Raw genomic sequence first — 16,744 nt, forward strand, 5'->3', positions numbered from 1 at the left:
GGTAATTTTTAAGAGGACTAATTTGCTTTTCACTGTCCATAGAGTTTTCTAGATAAAATAGTAACATAAAAAATTAGTACCCTTACAATGATTAAAACATCCATTTACGTATTGAAAATTAACATACCAACTACAAAACATCATTAAAGCCAGTCTTTCTGTCAAAATGCTTTTTTAGCCTAATTGTTACTGTTAAATATACGTAAGTAAAAAGAAAAACCATACATGCAAAATATTATTTAGACACTTCAGTAATTAAGCCAGCCTCATCCTAATCTGTTGAAGTAAATGAGCACCAGGAGGTTTTGCCATTTCAAGAATAAAGAAATGGATTAAAACTATCAAACTCTAAAATTTTGAAAGAAACAAAAGTTGAGTAAATGCGTAAAAAGAATCCATCAGAAACACAAGAGGTGGGGGTGGATATATTCCTGAAATCATTAGAAATGCATTTAAGAAAAATATTAAATTAAATGAGAGGGTCCCAAAAAAGGGTTTTGTAAAGGAAAATGTACTCTTAAATGTAAAACATGCAAATACATTACCTGTGTAATTCTTTTAGTTCATGCTCACAACACTTATTTAATTATGGTACATTTAGGAAATTGCAGGGTTTTAAAAATCATTATTATCATTCTTAATTACTTTAAACCAACATTGGATCAAAAATAATCACAGATTAAATCTAATTTTATAGGAAAAGCTTAAACAAAATTTTAACTGAGCAGCCGACCATCAAGAATTCTATACTTTGACTGGTAGATATCTTATTAAGAGTCAAATTTTCAGTCTTATTCTCAACCCTTTTCAACCAGGTCTGCGCATATGATTATTTTTCCTTATGGAAGGAAAAAATTTATAAGACCCTGCCTCCTTTATTTTTATCACAAATCTACTCTAATTTTAGAATAAGCACTCCTTCCTCTTCTAAAGCAAGAGACTACAGATTGCTCTTTTATCTGCATTTATGCCTCTCAAAAAGAATAAATGTTGAGAAATCCTAAAGGCAGAGCTTAATAAGCAGAGAAATACCTTCAATGGCCTTCCTTTTTCAAAGAGCACCTTGGTCAGTAGCTTTAGAAGCATATAACCTTCCCTGTATTGATTTGTGGAAAAGTTTGCCCTCCTGAAGCATTTTCTTCCATTCAAAAATGAGACTTTGCTACATATTTACTAAACCTCCATAATAGGTAGTAAGCGGAAAATGTAGTAAGCAGATTTGGCCTTTGAAGCAAAAAATGAAATACGTAAACATTTTAATACCTAATATGTATGTATTTCTGCACTTATTTATTACTATTGATACTAATATGATAGTATGTAAACAATTTTCAATGTGCAATTAGTCAAAAATTTTACAAAACTTAGGATGATTTTATGGGATGCCTTTATGAAAGGCACTCAAAGCTTTAAGCTTAGGAACTTAGTTCTAAGCTGTAATCATTTATTGTTTTATAGACTTTGAACCACAGGTATTTGGAGCTTCAAAAAAGATGTTTTACTCAGGTTATTTTTGTATGCTAAAATATTACCCTTTTGAAAACATAGAACTATTGTTTAAACAGCAGCTACACAACTCATGCATATTCAAATCTGAGGAGTAGAAAGAACTGTATAAAATCATTAAGAGCATTTTTCATGAGTTTTTATTGTAAGAATATATACTATTTTTTAAAATTTTGTGAAAAGTTTAGATACTCCCTAGGAAACTTCTTATGTTTAATTGAAATGGCCTCAGCAATCTTTATTCTTACTCTAAACCTCTCGTTTTGTAATTTAGACATGCTTCATATTCTATTCTGAGGACACACTAAAATTGAGTGTCTCCTACCAGGTAGTGAAACTTCATAAGGCAGATAACATTGCTCAGAATTGTGTAGAACTGGCACAATCTCAACTGTAAGATCAGTAAGTAAGATAGAATGATCTGGAATCAGACCGCAATCTATATTAATTTAGTATATAATTTGCTGAATCATCCAACAGTGGAGAATAGATGTTTTCATCAATATGTGATTAGAACAATAATTATTAACTTTAAGTCTTTTCTCATTTTGTATGAAATTAATACCAAATAACTAAATAATTAAATGTAAAATAACAAAATTATAAAACAAATAGAAGAAAATACAAGTGAATATTTCTTAGCTTTTAGGATGAAAAGAAAAAATATAAAAGCAAGGAAGAAGTCACAAGGGAAAAAGACTGACAGATTTCATTAAATAAAAATTTTAAAAAACTTTCTGTATAAAATATATCACACACTAAAATTAAAACTTAAAATCACATGGAAATCATATTTTCAACTAACTTAAGAAACAGTAACTTAGGATTAGTACACCTAATGTAAAAAAACATTCCTTCAAATTAGTAAGAAAAACACAGACACCCTAATGAGAAAATAAGCTAAGGACACAAATAACACAGACGCCGTAATGAAAAAATAAGCTAAGGACACAAATAGACAATTGACAAAAGATAGAGTAAAATTTGCCAGGAAACATATATATTCTACTTCACTAATAGCTAAATAAAAGTTACTATTTTTATCTGTCAAGTTGGCAAATTTAACGAAATGGTAATATTGAATGGTTGTGAGTGTAGTAAGACAGGCTCTTTAATACATTAGTGGTGGGTATTTATGAGATTGAAATTTATAAGATTTATAGGGGAGGAGGCTGGACATTTTTAAATCAAGGTCTTCAACAACATTCACACAATTTAACCCAGTGGTCCCACTCCTTGGACTCTAGCTAAAGAAATACAGACCAAGATTTATGTATAAGGAAATCAACACAGTGTTAATTATTTTGAAAAACAAAACTAAATTCAACAATAGAAGAATGGTTAAATGAATTTATTTGTACCTCTACCGATGCAGTCATTAAAAATCTTATTTTTTAAGAATATACAATGTTAAAGGGAAAATAGTTTCCAAAACTTTACTGCATTTTATACATTACAGTTTTGTAACTATAGTTACAATGTTGTAAGTATGCATATGTTATATTTTATACTGACTATATTTCCTATTGATATTTATACAGTCTTGTACTGCATAGCACTGTTTTAGTCAACAATGGACTGCATATTAGGACAGTGGTCCCAAAAGATTATAATATTTCTATGTTTAGGTATGTTCAGATACACAAATACTTTTATACAGGTTTGTAGCCTAGAAACAATAGGCTTTACCTTACAGCCTAGGTGTGTAGTAGGCTATACCATCTAGGTTTGTGTAGGCACACTGTATGATCACATGATGAAATCAGCTGACGTCGCATTTGTCAGAATGTATCCCCATAATTAAACAACACGACTGTATATTGATTATAATTTTCTAAGTAGCCATACATTATAATTATATTGATATTTTATGTTGATATTGTATTTTCTCTTGGTAGGAAAAAGACTAGAAAGATATAAATATAAATGTTAATAGCAGTTATCACTGAGTGTTGGTAGTATGGAATATTTATTTTGTTCTTAATACCTTATATTTTCTATAATGTCATATATATGATTTTATGTGCCCATATATTAATATGTGCCCATCTTATTTTAATCAGAAAAAAATTCCTTTAAAATTTAAATGCATGCTATTTCTAGTTCCATTATTAATCAACACTAGAAGGTATATCCTATGAACACAAAAAAGCTTGAAATCTAGCTAATTTGTTCTGTTAGATTGGTGCGAAAGTAATTGCAGTTTTGCCATTGAAAGTAATGGCAAAAACCGCAATTACTTTTGCACCAACCTAAATAGATACAGACAGCAATAATGCATAGAGTAAACCTTTTCTGTTTTGGAGCATGAGCAATATTGTATGGATTGCACCATCCAACAGTGGGGATGATGCAATACATACATCATTGCAAATGTGTTCCACGACAGCTACTCCTGGGTATCTGCTTGTCGTGAGGAGGTGAGGGGGTGGAAAGGAGCATTTAGAAAGTGAGCAAGAGTACAGCCACATCACTCGGCTCAAATGAAAGGGCCTTTCCAGCACAAGTCTCCAAACACACAGAAAATATGCATTACTTATAAGGGGCAGTTTATTCAATGATAGTTTATTTTATTCTCTAGAGTATGGACTTCACTAACAGGGAACATTCAAGGCATACATCTATTAATAAACTGCAATATGAGAATGAAAGGCTCCGAAATGATCTTGCAAAACTTCATGTCAATGGCAAATCAACCCGGACTAATCAAAACACCTATGAAGAAACAGGAAGATATGCCTATCAAAGCCAAATAAAAGTGGAAAAAAATGAAGAGAGGTATGCTGGCTCCATTATATAAGGGCATAAATTTAAAAACATGTAATTAAAATTTATTTTTAAAGAATTCAAATTATATCTTTATACACTTTCTCTTCTGTGGTTTAAAATTTATTTTATAATGATAATGCAGTAGGCTAGATACATTGCTTTATAAGAAATTGTGTCGATTTGAAGTGCGTGGAGTGTTACAGTGGATTTTAGTTTGTTAGTCATCTCAGATCTTTTTGGGAGCTGAGGAGGTATACAAAACATACAGATAAGTAATTTTACTTTTGATGTCATGGGAACAGAGAAAACTAGATTTAAACAGGTATATTGTTCAAACAAAATAGAAAATATAGGAACATGTCACTTCTCACCTACCTTCAATAATAGATACACTTTCTTTTTTGTTGTTTTTGTTTTTTGGGGTTTGTTTGTTTGTTTTGAGATGGAGTCTCACTCTGTCGCCCAGGCTGGAGTGCAGTGGTGTGATCTCAGCTCACTCCAACCTCTGCCTCCCGGGTTCAAGTAATTCTCATGTCTCAGCCTCCCAAGTAACTGGGACTACAGGCCCCCACCACTACACCCGGATAATTTTCATATTTTTAGTAGAGACAAGGTTTCACTATGTTGGCCAGGCTGGTCTCGAACTCCTGATCGCAAGTGATCCACCCACCTCAGCCTCCCAAAGTGCTGGGATTACAGGCGTGAGCCACCACACCCGGTCAATAGATACACTGTCTATTGACATTCTAGCAATGGCAACAAATTATTGGTCATTTTGTAGGGAAGGAATCTATGGATGTATAAGAGGTTTTCTCTAAATGAAGAGAAGTGTATGGAAAATAATTATCTGCTGTCCACATTATTCCCATACTCTGTAAAAGGTCTTATTCAAAATTAAAATCTATCAAGCACAAAAATAGGCTAATTTATTCAATTTTAATAAAAGATTTATGGAGTCATAACAGTCTCTGAAAGCCTTTTACTGTTTTCCCAAACTTGGAAAATGCTGAACAAAATAAGCAAGTTTCTTTTATACAATATTTCTCAGAGCCATTAATATGTTAACTTACACTGTGAGTGTCCAACAAGGGATATGGTATGCAGCACTCCCCAGACATATTTGATACCAATTTATTATTTCACTTCATAGTGCCAAGAAATGGTGGATTAGTAGGTCCAGACCCAACTTCATTGCAACATTTGCTCATAAGCTCATAATAGTTAGCATGAAAAACCTTATATTTTGTTGTTATATAACAGAATTAATATTTACAGCCCTGGAAAATTTTCTTAACCTTTGTCACCCTCGATTTTCTATCTGACAAACAAGATTAATAATTGTAAGATTTTCGTGAGGATTATAGGAGAAAAACCGTACACAACTTATAGTTCCATAAATGTTAACCATTATTACTAACAAAATTGTTAGTATTTATAATAATATTAATATTTCTCCCACAACTTATGGTACATAAAAAGTATATTTGGGCAAATAGACAAATGGCTGAATCTGACATAGCCTCAAAGATAGTTCTGTGAGGGAGAGATGGTGCCAGACTCATCTTTTTAAGTAAGCATACTCAGCTCTACAGGTAGATAAATCCATAAGTCCATGGAATATATTAAAAAAAATGTTCAACATAAAACAGATGTTCAACATTCTTATGGATATAGTACAGCCCCCTCCTACTTTCAGCACCTCAGCCATGTGTATATTAGAAGGATATATTGTAGCCCCATGCGGGAAACAGTAACCATTCAAAAGTACCAAATTAATAACCCCTTTTCAGGTAAAGAAGCGAATGAAGGAGGACTGACTGCCACCCCTAAAAAATATCATGGGGGGGTGCTGTGGTGGGGTGTTGGTAGTGGCAGCAGCAGCAGGATAAAAGCAGTGTAGGAAGGATGAAAGAGGTCACTGGGCACGGCCATGGACCAGTTCTATGGTGAATGTGTCCATGTGAAGATCTGTCCAAAGGAGTGTAATCTTGATTTTGGTGTAAGAATATATGTTCTAATATGGAATCAATAAGCCTTACAGAGTACTTATGGATTCATTCTCCATTGGTCAAATTACGACTCCCATGTACTGTATATAGTTGCCTCATTGCGAGAGAAAAGCAAGCCCATGAAGACACTATAAAGGGTCACCTGCGTATGTTAGTCACTGATCTGTATTGAGCACCCATTGGGTACACAACACTATTTCCTATTCGTGCTAGTTGGGAATAACTTTGAAAGCTTTAGATGGAGATACCAGGTGTTGTTATTTAAACAAAAAGACAGTTACTCTGCCTTTTATTATTTTTAGAAAGTATTTTTATTGTTTGGGTTACCCCCTTTTTTCTCTTTGTCAGGCAGTACAGAATGTGTTAAAAGTTTTCTAACAAAAACAAGACAGTAGGAGACACAAAAAGCAACATAAGAGGTAAAATGCTCAGCAGGAGATTATCTTAATAAGCAGTTTAGACTGCTATTCCTGCTGCAAAGCCTTGTGTCCTGCCAGTTTCATTTGTTGAAAGTTTCATTAAATTTGTTTTAATGCCTTGTCTGATTTCAGTGTTCTCCAGTGACTTGTTTTTTAAAAGAAACAGTATTTCAAATGTTCTGAATAAATTATTACCATGTAAAACCTACTATGGGGAAGAGTTGTTGAGATGCAAGGACACTGTGAACTCACCAGTGAAGAACTGCAAAGCAGATACCTCTCTGTTAGCAACTGAAAAACGAAATCACCTTTTTTTCCCTCACAACACAGCTCAGTGAAGTGAAATAGTAAAAAACTATATATGTATATTTGTTAGGCATAAATTAATCAAAAACATACAAAGTATCTTTACATATCAATGGCTAATGCAGTAAGGTCTTGTTAAAGTATTTGAGGAAGGAAAAAGCTTTTACATAAAAGTATATGAAGAAAATGTTCCACAAAATGTTAAGATCCATAGTCTAATTTTAAGGCAATTCTTACTTTTAACTGAGGAAGATTTGTATAATACATTCTTAACCTTTTATTCACTTTGAAGCAACTCGGTTTTGTTGTTTTTCACTCCTGTTCAAAGTGATACATTTTTAATGCTCACTCACTTAAAATGTGAAGCATTTTAGGATATTCTAAAGCATTTGCTTTCCAATAAGACAGCTACTTAGCACTTTCTTAAAAAATATGAGTGAGAGGTGATTGAATTTGGTGTGGATGTTTTAAATATTGTTTTTAAAAGTTAGAGTTTTGAAGTTTCAGGATAATTTACAAGCTAATTTGGAGTAGTGGTATCCAGAGCTATTAATATGTAACTAATTTTAATGACAAATCAATTTTGTAATAAATGGAGTTTTATCTCTATATAAGACACATACTTAAAAATGAATTTATGGTTTTAAAAGTTGTATCATGTACTAGACAGATTTTAGCAGTCAAACATTAATCATTAAAATGGCTTCAAGTCTAGCTAATAAAGAGTTTCTAATACTAAAAAACCACAGTCAGCAGGTTTGTAATAACCACTCACAAGATCTCTTGTCAAGGAATGAATAGGCATCTAGAAGCCTAAATCTGAGAATGTTTGTACTGTGGTTTTGCTCAATAAGGAGCAAAACATAGGTTGACAGTTCTAGTACAGGAAGCAATGAGCAGTTCATGGAATAGGGAGTTTAGTGGAGTGTTGGAAGGTGAGGCTGGAAAAAGGTAAAGAACGAATCTTGCTCCATGCTAAGGACGTTATCCTATGGCCAAGGGGAATATTAATGGAGGGACAGGACTGGATATACATGTCTAACAAAGCTGAAAATTGTGAAGCATTGACTCAAGTCTCAAGTGGACAGAGTTCTGCTCCCCAGCAAAGCAACTGGGGCCTGCTGTCCTGGTGAAACCACGCAGCAGCCTTGGAATAGGCCTGTGGAAAAGATCATTGAACAGATCAGCTTGTGAGAGGATATTAAAAGCCTTCCGAAATCATTTTTAAGATAGCTTTTAAATTGATATGTGTAGCACTTTATGCAAGGTGGTTTTATGAAGTATTTGAATAGCTGTATTCTTGAAGAAGAACTTGTCAGATATAAAGATGATTTAAAACAAAAGTACTTTACTTCATAATGTTGTCTCTACATTTTATTGAACTTACACTAAAAAGAATGTCCCTATATAAATGTTAGTAATTAACACCATAAAACTGTATCTGTACATCCAAAGCAAAATGGAAAATTAAGATAATTATTTGGATAATTTAGCAGAAATAATACTTTGCCTGAAATCTCTGTGAGATAACAGAGAGATATATACTTCTTGAATCGCTACTAATTTTTTTTCATCGTGCTTTGAAGTATAGATAGTAACCTCACTCAAAAGGTTCAGCTAAAGATTATATGCAGATATACTATGCAAATGTTACAATTCTACTTGAATTGTGAGATGTTTCATCTTATTGTGCACATCATAAACCATGTTATTTCAGCTTAATTTGCTGTTCTGTTTCCATGGTAATTATAGTTTGGAAGAATGAGTAAAAAAAAAAAAGATGTATCTCAAGATAAGCAAAAATGGAAAACATGTTGTATTTGTTTTTGTGCACTAATTTACAGATGCCTCACTTAACTTTTATTGCTATTTGCATGCATAGCTTTGAAAATGTTTGTATAATAAGAAACAAGTCTGTAAATTAGATAGTCTTTGGATAAGACCAGAGAAAAATAATGTGAATTTTTTTTTAACTCTGTTAAATTAAACTATGAAGGCTTTGAAAAGGGCTAATCAATACCTGTGGAGAATTTGAACCATTAGTAAAAATAAATAATTTCAAATTGAAGGGATTTTCGTTTTGATGGTCTTTGATGATTTTTTTTTTTTTTTTTTTTTTTTTTTGAGAGGGTGTCTCTCTCTGTCGCCCAGGCTGGAGTGCAGTGGCGCGATCTCGGCTCACTGCAAGCTCCGCCTCCCGAGTTCACGCCATTCTCCTGCCTCAGCCTCCTGAGTAGCTCGGACTACAGGCGCCCGCCGTCACACCAGGCTAACTCTTTTGTATTTTTAGTAGCGACGGGGTTTCACCATGTTAGCTGAGATGGTCTCGATCTCCTGACCTTGTGATCTGCCCGCCTCAGCCTCTCAAAGTGCTGGGATTACAAGCATGAGCCACTGCGCCCAGCCTCTTTGATGATTTTATTACATCTAAACCCCAGTTTCATGAAAGATATTTATTTAATCCCAAACAGCCCATACCTTTAGGACCTTTTTTGTGAAACTTTAGGATAAATTGGTTTGTTACTTGTTTTATTATTCATTTGCTTAGTCAACAAACCAAAATTCAAAATCTCAATGTTATTGCTTTCACTCTCATTTTCTAACCTATGTTTTAGCACAAACAAATTCCATGCTATGTGACTTTCATTGAAATAGTGGGGTTTTTTAAGTCAAGAAAATCTGGATTTGAGTCCAAAATCTAAAGACATCACTTCCTAGCAATTTATTCTGATTTAAAAAGTAAATAATTAGACAAATAATTGAACTTTTAAATCTTAGTCTCCTCATCTGTGGATAGTATCCAGCGTATTAGGGTTATTTTGAAGATCAGATTAGTTTAATAATAATAATACCTAATCTTTACTAAACATTTACTATATGCCAGGCATTGTTTTCTAAGTGTTTTACATATATTAATCATTCAACTCTCATAACAACCCTTTTATAAGTGAGAAAATTAAAATCACAGAGAGATAAAGTTACCTGCTCAAGATCACACAACTAGTAACTGGAGGAGCTTAGGAGATGGTGTAAATTGAAAGCATGTTTTAAATTATCAAAATCTATAGAAATTAGAGTTATTCAAAGACTTGTTGGCTGGGCACGGTGACTCATGCCTGTAATCCCAGCACTTTGGGAGGCCAACGCAGGTGAATCACAAGGTCAGGAGATCGAGACCATCCTGGCTAACACGGTGAAGCCCCGTCTCTACTAAAAATACAGAAAATTAGCCTGGCGTGGTGGCGGGTGCCTGTAGTCCCAGCTACTCGGGAGACAGGAGAGTCTCTTGAACCTGGGAGGCGGAGGTTGCAGTGAGCTGAGATCGCGCCACTGCGCTCCAGCCTAGGCGACAGAGCAAGACTCTGTCTCTAAATAAATAAATAAATAAATAAAATAAAAGACTTGTTTAGCATAAAAATAGTATAATTCTGTTAAGAAAGCCAGTGAGGTTAAGTGTAAAAGAGAATAGAAAAAGAGTATCTATTTAGAACTGTCAAGGGCAACAGTGTAATTAGCTTTTTGGAGACTTTTCTCAAACTGCTTTACGTTATTAAAATAAATGATAAAGACATACAAAAGTATAACACAGAAAGGGAAGCAATATAGGCAATAAGGATCGCAAAATATTTTTAACAATTGTTAAGTTTTCTGCCTCATTTTTAATCATTCTAATCCTTTAAATGAAATAGAAATTATTTATCAGGAAAGTCATATTCAAAGAAACGCCCAGGTAACAAGCCCAAACATTTTGTTGTGCTTTCCCGCTACTTAGACATCTGAGAGATTAAAATCCTTAGCTACATAAATAAACATGTGTCCTTGATAGCAACAACAACAACCATTTCTTCTCTTTTAGACTTAGTCACGATTGTGAGCCAAATAGAAGTACAACGTCTCCCTTGCCACCTTTGACATTTCAAGCCAAAGAAATGACAAGTCCTTTGGTTAGTGATGATGAACTATTCCCACTGGTGAGTTGCTGGTTGTGAGCTTTTCTTTTCTTTAATGGGTTATTGCTTTACTCTTACACTGATGTCAATAAACTGATGTACATAGTAGTTTGTTTGTTTTTAATCTCACTCCTTGAATAGGACTCCAAGATGGGTCTGCGAGTCATTTGGCCATACCTATCTATACAAGGAAAAGATATCCATAATATTTCATAAAGTGTTTCAGTCAATGATTATTAACCTCTAATGCAGGCCAGAATTACTGGAGATGGTTTTTTTAAAAAAAATGCAAGTGCTTGGGACTCACCCTTCAATATTCCACGAGTCCTCAAGGATCTGTATATTTTAAAGAGCTACAGTGATCTTTTGGACTGGTTTAAAACACCTTTTCTATTGACTCTGCCATATGTGCAGACACATGTATAAATCATAAATGGACAGGTTGATGAGTTATCACAAAAGGAATGTAACTACCACCCAAGTAATGAGCAGAACATCCCCAGCACTCCAGAAGCCCCACTCATGTTTCCTTCTAGTCTCTACTTCTGCTTGCTCCCAACATAACCACTATCCTGACTTTTAACATTATCGATTTGTTTTGCCAACTTGTAAATTTTATATAAATGATATCATATGATAGATATTATTTTGTTTCTAGCTTCTTTTTCTCAACCTTGTTTTTTAGATTCATCATCACTCATATTGTTTTATACAGCTGTAGTTTATTTTTGTTTCTCTATAGTAATCTATGGGATATAAATACCACATTCAATGACAATAAAATTCATTTATTCATTCTACTATGGATGGACATTTGAGTCATTTCCAATTTGGGGGTATTACAAATACTGCTGCCAAAAAATTCTTTTATGAATCTTTTGGTGCATGTGTATATACATTTCCACTGGGTATATATACCTAAAATGGAATACCGAGGTCATAGGATATGACCAGCTTTAGTAGGTACCGCCAAACTGTTTTCCTGTAGGAGCCAATGAATATCTCAAGTAGTGTATAAGAGTTGTCCTTGCTCTACTATCTAACACATGGTAAGATAAGTGATTCTGTGAGCCCTAAGATAGTGGTGCAGCCAGGAAAGGCAAACACGCAGAATTCTTATCCATTCTGATAAGCATATAGCATTGCCCTTTCCAAGGTACTAGGGATGTAATGCAGTCAAGTTGCCACCAAGAGGCTGGTTGGTCTCCTTGAGGGATGATGCCATATCAAGAGCTCAGCTTTGGTTTCTGTTGCAAGCAGGTCAGACATTCAACAGCAATAGTAGCTGGATTACCCTTGGTGAAAGAGGAAATCATGGTATTGGGATGATGCATAATTCCCACTGAGGTAGCCAAAGACAGAGGCTGGATCAAATCATCCTGTCCACTTACTGGAGTCTCAACCAGGACTCAACAGCATGACAAGAATTGTCTTGCAAATAGTATATAGGTTTCTGCTACAGGTGGCATAGCCTTGTTCCAGAATCTTAAGGGTCTGCAACACAGCTTTCCTGATGAAACTTGCCAGAGGCTCCACAAGGCATTTTTCTCTACCAGAGATTCATCTAGTATGGGATCTACCAAGTCATTTGACCAAAGTAGCAGGACTGCTTGTACGCTATCCTGAACCTACTACACAACTCTTTCTTTCCAGAGTTCTGGGCTTTCTCAAAAAAAAATTTTTTCGCCGGGCATGGTGGCTCACGCCTGTAATCCCAGCACTTTGGGAGGCTGAGGCAGGCAGATCACGAGGTCAGGAGATCGAGACCAACCTGGCTAACACGGTGAAACCCTGTCTCTACTAAAAATACAAAAAAATTAGCCGGGAGTGGTGGCGGGTGCCCGTAGTCCCAGCTACTCAGGAGGCTGAGGCAGAAGAATGGCGTGAACCTGGGAGGCGGAACTTGCAGTGAGCCGAGATCGCACCACTGCATTCCAGTGTGGGCTACAGAGTGAGACTCCATCTCAAAAAAAAAAAAAAAAAAAGAAAAAAGAAAAAATTTCTGTGTCGCCCAATAAATGAATCAGATTATTCAACTATTTGATCCAAGGGTGGAACATTTTCAAGGTGCATTAATTTTTGCTTTACCTAGGATGTTCTGACATGCCACATAGCAGTAGACACCTAAAAACAATGTTTCAAGCCCCAGTCTTTTATGGGGTTTATCTTTCACCCTCTGGAGTACATGCATCTTTCCATCTCTTTAACATACTTACTAATTCTTGCTCATCAAGTCTCATTAACATGATGTTAATGTTAATATATGATGTTCCATATGATAGTCTTTGGAATGTCCAGATGGGCTAGGCCCCTTCGGAATTCATTGTAACAGCTTCATTAACATAACATTGGGGCAAAACCATGGATATATATTGCTGGCCACCCCATGTGAATGCTAACTGCTTCCTATCCTCCTTTTTATTAGATATTAAAAAGAATGCATTTGCCAATATTAAAAATAATGCATTTGCCAGATCAATAGTAGCATACCATCTACCCCAGGCTGTGATAGTCTTCTCTAGTAGAGATACTATCCCTGACACAGCAGCTACAGTTGGGGCTACTGGTTGGAAAAGTGTGCAGTACTCCATCATTTGCATGATCCCTAGTTTTGGCAGGGGCCAGATTGGTGAACAAAATCCACCTATAACAAGGTTCACATGTATACAGATTGTCGACTCCCCAAACACTACTAAAGTCCCATTCTTCCTACCAAAATGAAAATCAAAGAAGAATATAGTAACCACAGAACTGGAAAATTAAAGTACAAATTTCCCCAACAAAAAAAATTACTTAATTTTTGTAAGTGGCTTTTCAAAATGAAGAATTGTAAAATTATCTGATGTTGTCCTTTATTCCTTAGCCACAGATTTTTATTTTTATTTTTTGTAAATAAGCACTAAACAGGTCACAAACAGTTAAATAGCATTTTCATGTCACCATGAAGGGTGGAATTGGGGCACTCGTCCCTGATACTTTCTTCTCTGTGATAAGACAAACAAGATACATGACAGCATCACAGCCCTCCCTACTAGGGAGCCACCTCCACCCCAAGACACATCATGCAGCCAGCCCTCTCACCTGGCTAACTCCGAGCATTGATTCTCCCTGTCAAAGCCAATCCTTATTTTCTTCTATATAAACCTTCTAGTGCAATTCCACTATAATCTTTACTTTAGCTTTTTGGAGTTGCCTATTTTCAAATGAAAATCATTGGCTTTGCAAATGATGGCAGCATGTTTTAGGCAGGTTCCACGGTGAGTGCATTGTCCCTGCATTTGCAGTTGGACAATATAACACTCATTTCTAGAGCTTTTTAATGTAATGGTGCTGTGATGTCTTACTTAGTTCCTTGAGGATTTCATTAGTGGTAAGTGAATTACACTAGTAGTGGGAATTCAGCCTAAGATGTATTCTTTCATTAAGAGCTGCGGTGTTTGACAGTATGTCAGAGATGAAGCATGCCTGGAAATGTGAAGATTTTTAAAACTCTGTATTCCTCACTCACTTTTCGTTCTTTCTCTCTTTAGTCTCCCCCAGATATGTCCTTCCCAGCATCTTTGGCTGCACAGCATTTCCTTCTGGAAGAAGAGAAACGAGCAAAAGAACTTGAAAAACTTCTAAATACACATATTGATGAACTGCAAAGACACACAGAATTTACTCTTAATAAATACTCCAAGCTAAAACAAAACAGACACATATGAGCTTTGAAACTTTTTTATTTGCTCCCCCCAACCCCCGCAAAGAAAAAAAGCTCTGGCAAAATATTTACAAAGCTGATTAATGAAACCAAGAAATTCTGTTCTGTTGCCTTGAGTACATAATTTCTGTAAGGCAGCTAGAAAACAGTATTTTGTTCGATAAAGCTGTTTGCATTTCTGCATTAACATGCTAAATTGTCCTGCTGTAGAGTTACTATAAAATAAACATGACTATTCCAGAAGAGATTTTTTTCCAGTCTAAGGAATATTTTGGAATTAAATATGCAGTTTTTTTCCCCACTTGAATCATGTATACTGAAAACCCATTTCCTCGGCAACTACACAAAATAAGAGAAAGGGAAGTGCTATATTCCAGATACAAATGACTCAAAGGCAGCTCAGTTGTACTGGTTTTGAAAACTCAAGGATTTTATAAATAAAAATATTTAAGTATTTCCAGTTACATAAACACTCTAAAATTCTATAATTTTTTGAAAAAAAAAAGCTATAGCTTTATTGTTTTTACATTCACCTTTATAATGTCTGTTTCAACACAATGAAGATACATGGAATGTGCAATTTACAAACCTAAAATATATATGCCAAAAATTAACGCTTTTTTGTTAGTACTAATTACTTCATGGACACAAACGAGATAAAGTAAATATAAAGCATTACTGTTGCTACATTTTCCTTTGTAATCACCTTTGTTTTTAATACAATAAAGGAATGTAAAATTCAATGGACTTGAAGCATAAATGCTCAATCTGTATAGAACAGTAATAGCATGGCTGTGAACAATAAAACAGAAGTTACAAATACACAGCAATAATACAATATACTTTAAGAGTTTCATATATGTGTGCGTGTGTATATATATGTCTCTCTCTCTCTTTTATATATATATGTATATATGAAGAGAGATTATGAAAAAAGTCCTACTACAGCTTTTACAGTTTTCTATTTCCCTTTAAAGAAACAATCTCAACATACTGAAAGATAAACCAAAATGCCATTAGATACCAAGTGTCATTTTCATGTGAAAAATGCAGAGCATTGTAGACTTTAGATGACATGACCACATTTATTTGTATAGCTCTGGACGTTTGAAGAAAAGAAAAGATGTATTTGTATAGCTCTTGATGTTTGTCTTAGTTCAGCCTGCTATAACAAAAATACCATAGACTGGGTGACGTAAACAACAAACATTTATCTCTCACAGTTCAGAAGGCTGGGAAGTCCAAGATCAAGGTGCCAGCTAATCTGGTGTCTGGTGAGGGCCCACTTCCAGGCTTGTTGACGCCACCTTCTTGATGTATCTTCACATGGCAGAGAGGAAGTGTCTCTCTCAGTTTCTTCTTTTTTTTTTTTATTATACTTTAAGTTCTAGGGTACATGTGCACAACGTGCAGGTTTGTTACATAGGTACACATGTGCCATGTTGTTTTGCTGCACCCATCAACTCATCATTTACATTAGGTATTTCTCCTAATGTTGTCCCTCCCCCAGCCCCCCAGCCCTAGACAGTCCCTGGTATCTGATGTTCCCCACACTGTGTCCATGTGTTCTGATTTTTCAACTCCCACTTATGAGTGAGAACATGCAGTGTTTGGTTTTCTGTCCTTGTGATAGTTTGCTGAGAATGATAGTTTCCAGCTTCATCCACATCCATGCAAAGGACATGAACTCATCCTTTTTTAAGGCTCCATGGTGTACATGTGCCACATTTTGTTTATCCAGTCTATCACTGATGAACATTTCAGTTGGTTCCAAGTCTTTGCTATTGTGAATAGTGCCACAATAAACATACGTGTGCATGTGTCTTTATAGTAGCATGATTTATAATCCTTTGGGTATACACTCAGTAAGGGGATTGCTGGGTCAAATGGTATTTCTAGCTCTAGATCCTTGAGGAATCGCCATGCTGTCATCCACAATGGTTGAACTAATTTACACTCCCACCAACAATGTAAAAGCATTCCTATTTCTCCATATCCTCTCCAGCATCTGTTTTTCTTGACTGTTTAATGATCGCCATTCTAACTGGCCTGAGATGGTATCTCATCGTGGTTTTGATTTGC

The 16,744-nt window shown here is 35.1% G+C and overlaps 2 protein-coding genes across 6 annotated transcripts in view; one reads left to right on the top strand and one right to left on the bottom strand.

The window, feature by feature from the left end:
* Positions 1-15,406, top strand: part of DEUP1 (deuterosome assembly protein 1) — an 89,839-nt gene extending 74,433 nt beyond the window's left edge. For 2 of the 5 annotated variants that reach the window (XM_063711325.1, XM_054524915.2), the window contains exons 12-14: positions 4,088-4,284; positions 10,866-10,980; positions 14,490-15,405. In XM_063711325.1, coding sequence (XP_063567395.1) covers positions 4,088-4,284; positions 10,866-10,980; positions 14,490-14,666 — 489 coding nt within the window. In that variant the 3' untranslated portion in view covers positions 14,667-15,405. Of the gene's footprint in view, positions 1-4,087; positions 4,285-10,865; positions 10,981-14,489 lie in introns of those variants that run through there. The other 3 variants (XM_002822351.5, XM_054524916.1, XM_054524920.2) reach the window with 3 other exon arrangements.
* SLC36A4 (solute carrier family 36 member 4) overlaps positions 1-16,744 on the bottom strand; it is a 344,024-nt gene that overhangs the window by 267,594 nt on the left and 59,686 nt on the right. The window lies entirely within an intron of this gene.

The sequence above is a fragment of the Pongo abelii genome, chromosome 9 (assembly GCF_028885655.2).
Source record: "Pongo abelii isolate AG06213 chromosome 9, NHGRI_mPonAbe1-v2.0_pri, whole genome shotgun sequence".
In the NCBI taxonomy this organism is placed as follows: domain Eukaryota; kingdom Metazoa; phylum Chordata; class Mammalia; order Primates; family Hominidae; genus Pongo; species Pongo abelii.